Here is a 1,668-nt window from a genome sequence, read left to right on the forward strand (position 1 = left end):
GGGCAGGCCAAAAATGAAAATAACTACATCTTTAGCAATAATTTAGCTGAAGTAGCAAACTCGATGTACCTTGAACCATAAAACTTTAGACACTCGAGTATCTCAAACCTAATTGGCATTGATACCTAATTGGCATTGACATGTCATGAGCAATTGAAGGCTGCTGAAAAATCAAGATGTTGCCACACAACCTAATTGGCATTGACACCTAATTGGCATCGACATGTCATGAGCAATTGAAGGCTGCTGAAAAATCAAGATGTTGCGACACCTCCACACTTGTAGAATGACCACTGCCTTGAGTCCTTGACCAGATTCTAGCAGTCCACATGAGCATCATTTAGCTTACTTCATTATAGTTTATAGTAATTGCAATCGTAGGACAGGATAGTGTGTGTGTGTAGGACAGAATCGCACAAGCTGCAGAAGTCGAAGGTATCTATAGTTATATGGGATGACGCCCTGGCTATTGCATCTTTGCTCACAAAAGTCGTTGGCCATGGCAGAAAAATCTAGCATCAGTCTGAATTTCTCGCCTTGTGTCATCCGTAAGGTTTGACTTCTTTATCGTAATTGCAATAGTGTGCTATCGCATGACGACAGAATAGTGTCTGTGGAGGACAGAATGGTGTCTGTGGAGAACAGAATCACGTATCCGCACAAGCTGCCACAGTCCAAGGTATTTATAGTTACATGGGTCGCCCATCTTTCCTCATAGAAAGCTGTCGTTTGCCATGGCAGATCACAAGTCTAGCACCATTCTCAATTCTCAATTCGCCCGCCTGGCTCTCGGCTCCCTCCCCCTCCTTCTCGTTGCCTTCCTCGCCAGTAGTTTCTCCTCCTCCCGCCTCACGCACAAACACCTTCAGTTCTACTATCACGACGCCTTAAATTACACCGACTTCATTATCCTCCATGGCCTTCCCGGCATCGACACCCCCTCCTCCTCTCCCTTCGGCACCTTTTTCTGTTTCAATGACCCTCTCACCATACATCCCGAGCGTGACTCACCCGAGGTCGGCTCATTCATCGGCACCGCCATCGCAGCCTCCTTTGATGGCCTCACCTTTTTCAACTCCTTCACGATCACTCTGAACACCAGCGAGTACACGGGCTCACTGTCCTTCCTGGGCCCGAACGGAGCGCTCGAGCCGATACCGATTCCAGTCGTGGCTGGCACGGGTAGCTTCCGATTCAGTCTGGGAACTGCCCTCATGACCCCAGTGCACGTTCAGACATTCAACTTAACTTACCGACTGGACTTGGATATTTACTGGCCAGCGTATGCTCGCTAAAGATTGTGCCATCGTCTGCCCATTATGCAAAGTGGAGCTCGAAAGCCTTTTCTGGTCTTGCAACTTCGTTTGCAGTTTGTGGCGGAAATCATTTGCTTGGATGGCGCGATACATCTACAATTGTGCTTCTAGGAGATCAAAGAGTATCGGTTCTTGCAGCTTCTGAGAGCGGGTTTCCTCCAACGTTCGTGGCAATTTCACAACTCTTTGGTTTTTAGACATCTTCCATGGTATTCATATTTCAGTTTTTGGGACGCAAGAACTTTGCGTTCAGGATTGTTTATAAAGCACTTGTACGTGCTCTGTAATTTTCTTTATTTTCCTTTTTGGCCGTGCCCGTGGTTAAGTCTAAGTTCTCTAAGAAGCAAAATTA

General features: G+C 46.7%; 1 protein-coding gene across 1 annotated transcript; it reads left to right on the forward strand.

Annotated features, from left to right (window-relative positions):
* Positions 1-734: 734 nt before the first annotated feature.
* LOC147886523 (pterocarpan synthase 1-like) lies at positions 735-1,295 on the forward strand. Its single transcript, XM_087395268.1, has one exon. The coding sequence runs from the start codon at positions 735-737 to the stop codon at positions 1,293-1,295; it is 561 nt and encodes a 186-aa protein (XP_087251394.1).
* Positions 1,296-1,668: the final 373 nt, after the last annotated feature.

The sequence above is a fragment of the Dipteris shenzhenensis genome, chromosome 24, assembly GCF_047967505.1.
Source record: "Dipteris shenzhenensis isolate YYH24624 ecotype China chromosome 24, Dip_SZ_1.0, whole genome shotgun sequence".
In the NCBI taxonomy this organism is placed as follows: Eukaryota; Viridiplantae; Streptophyta; class Polypodiopsida; order Gleicheniales; family Dipteridaceae; genus Dipteris; species Dipteris shenzhenensis.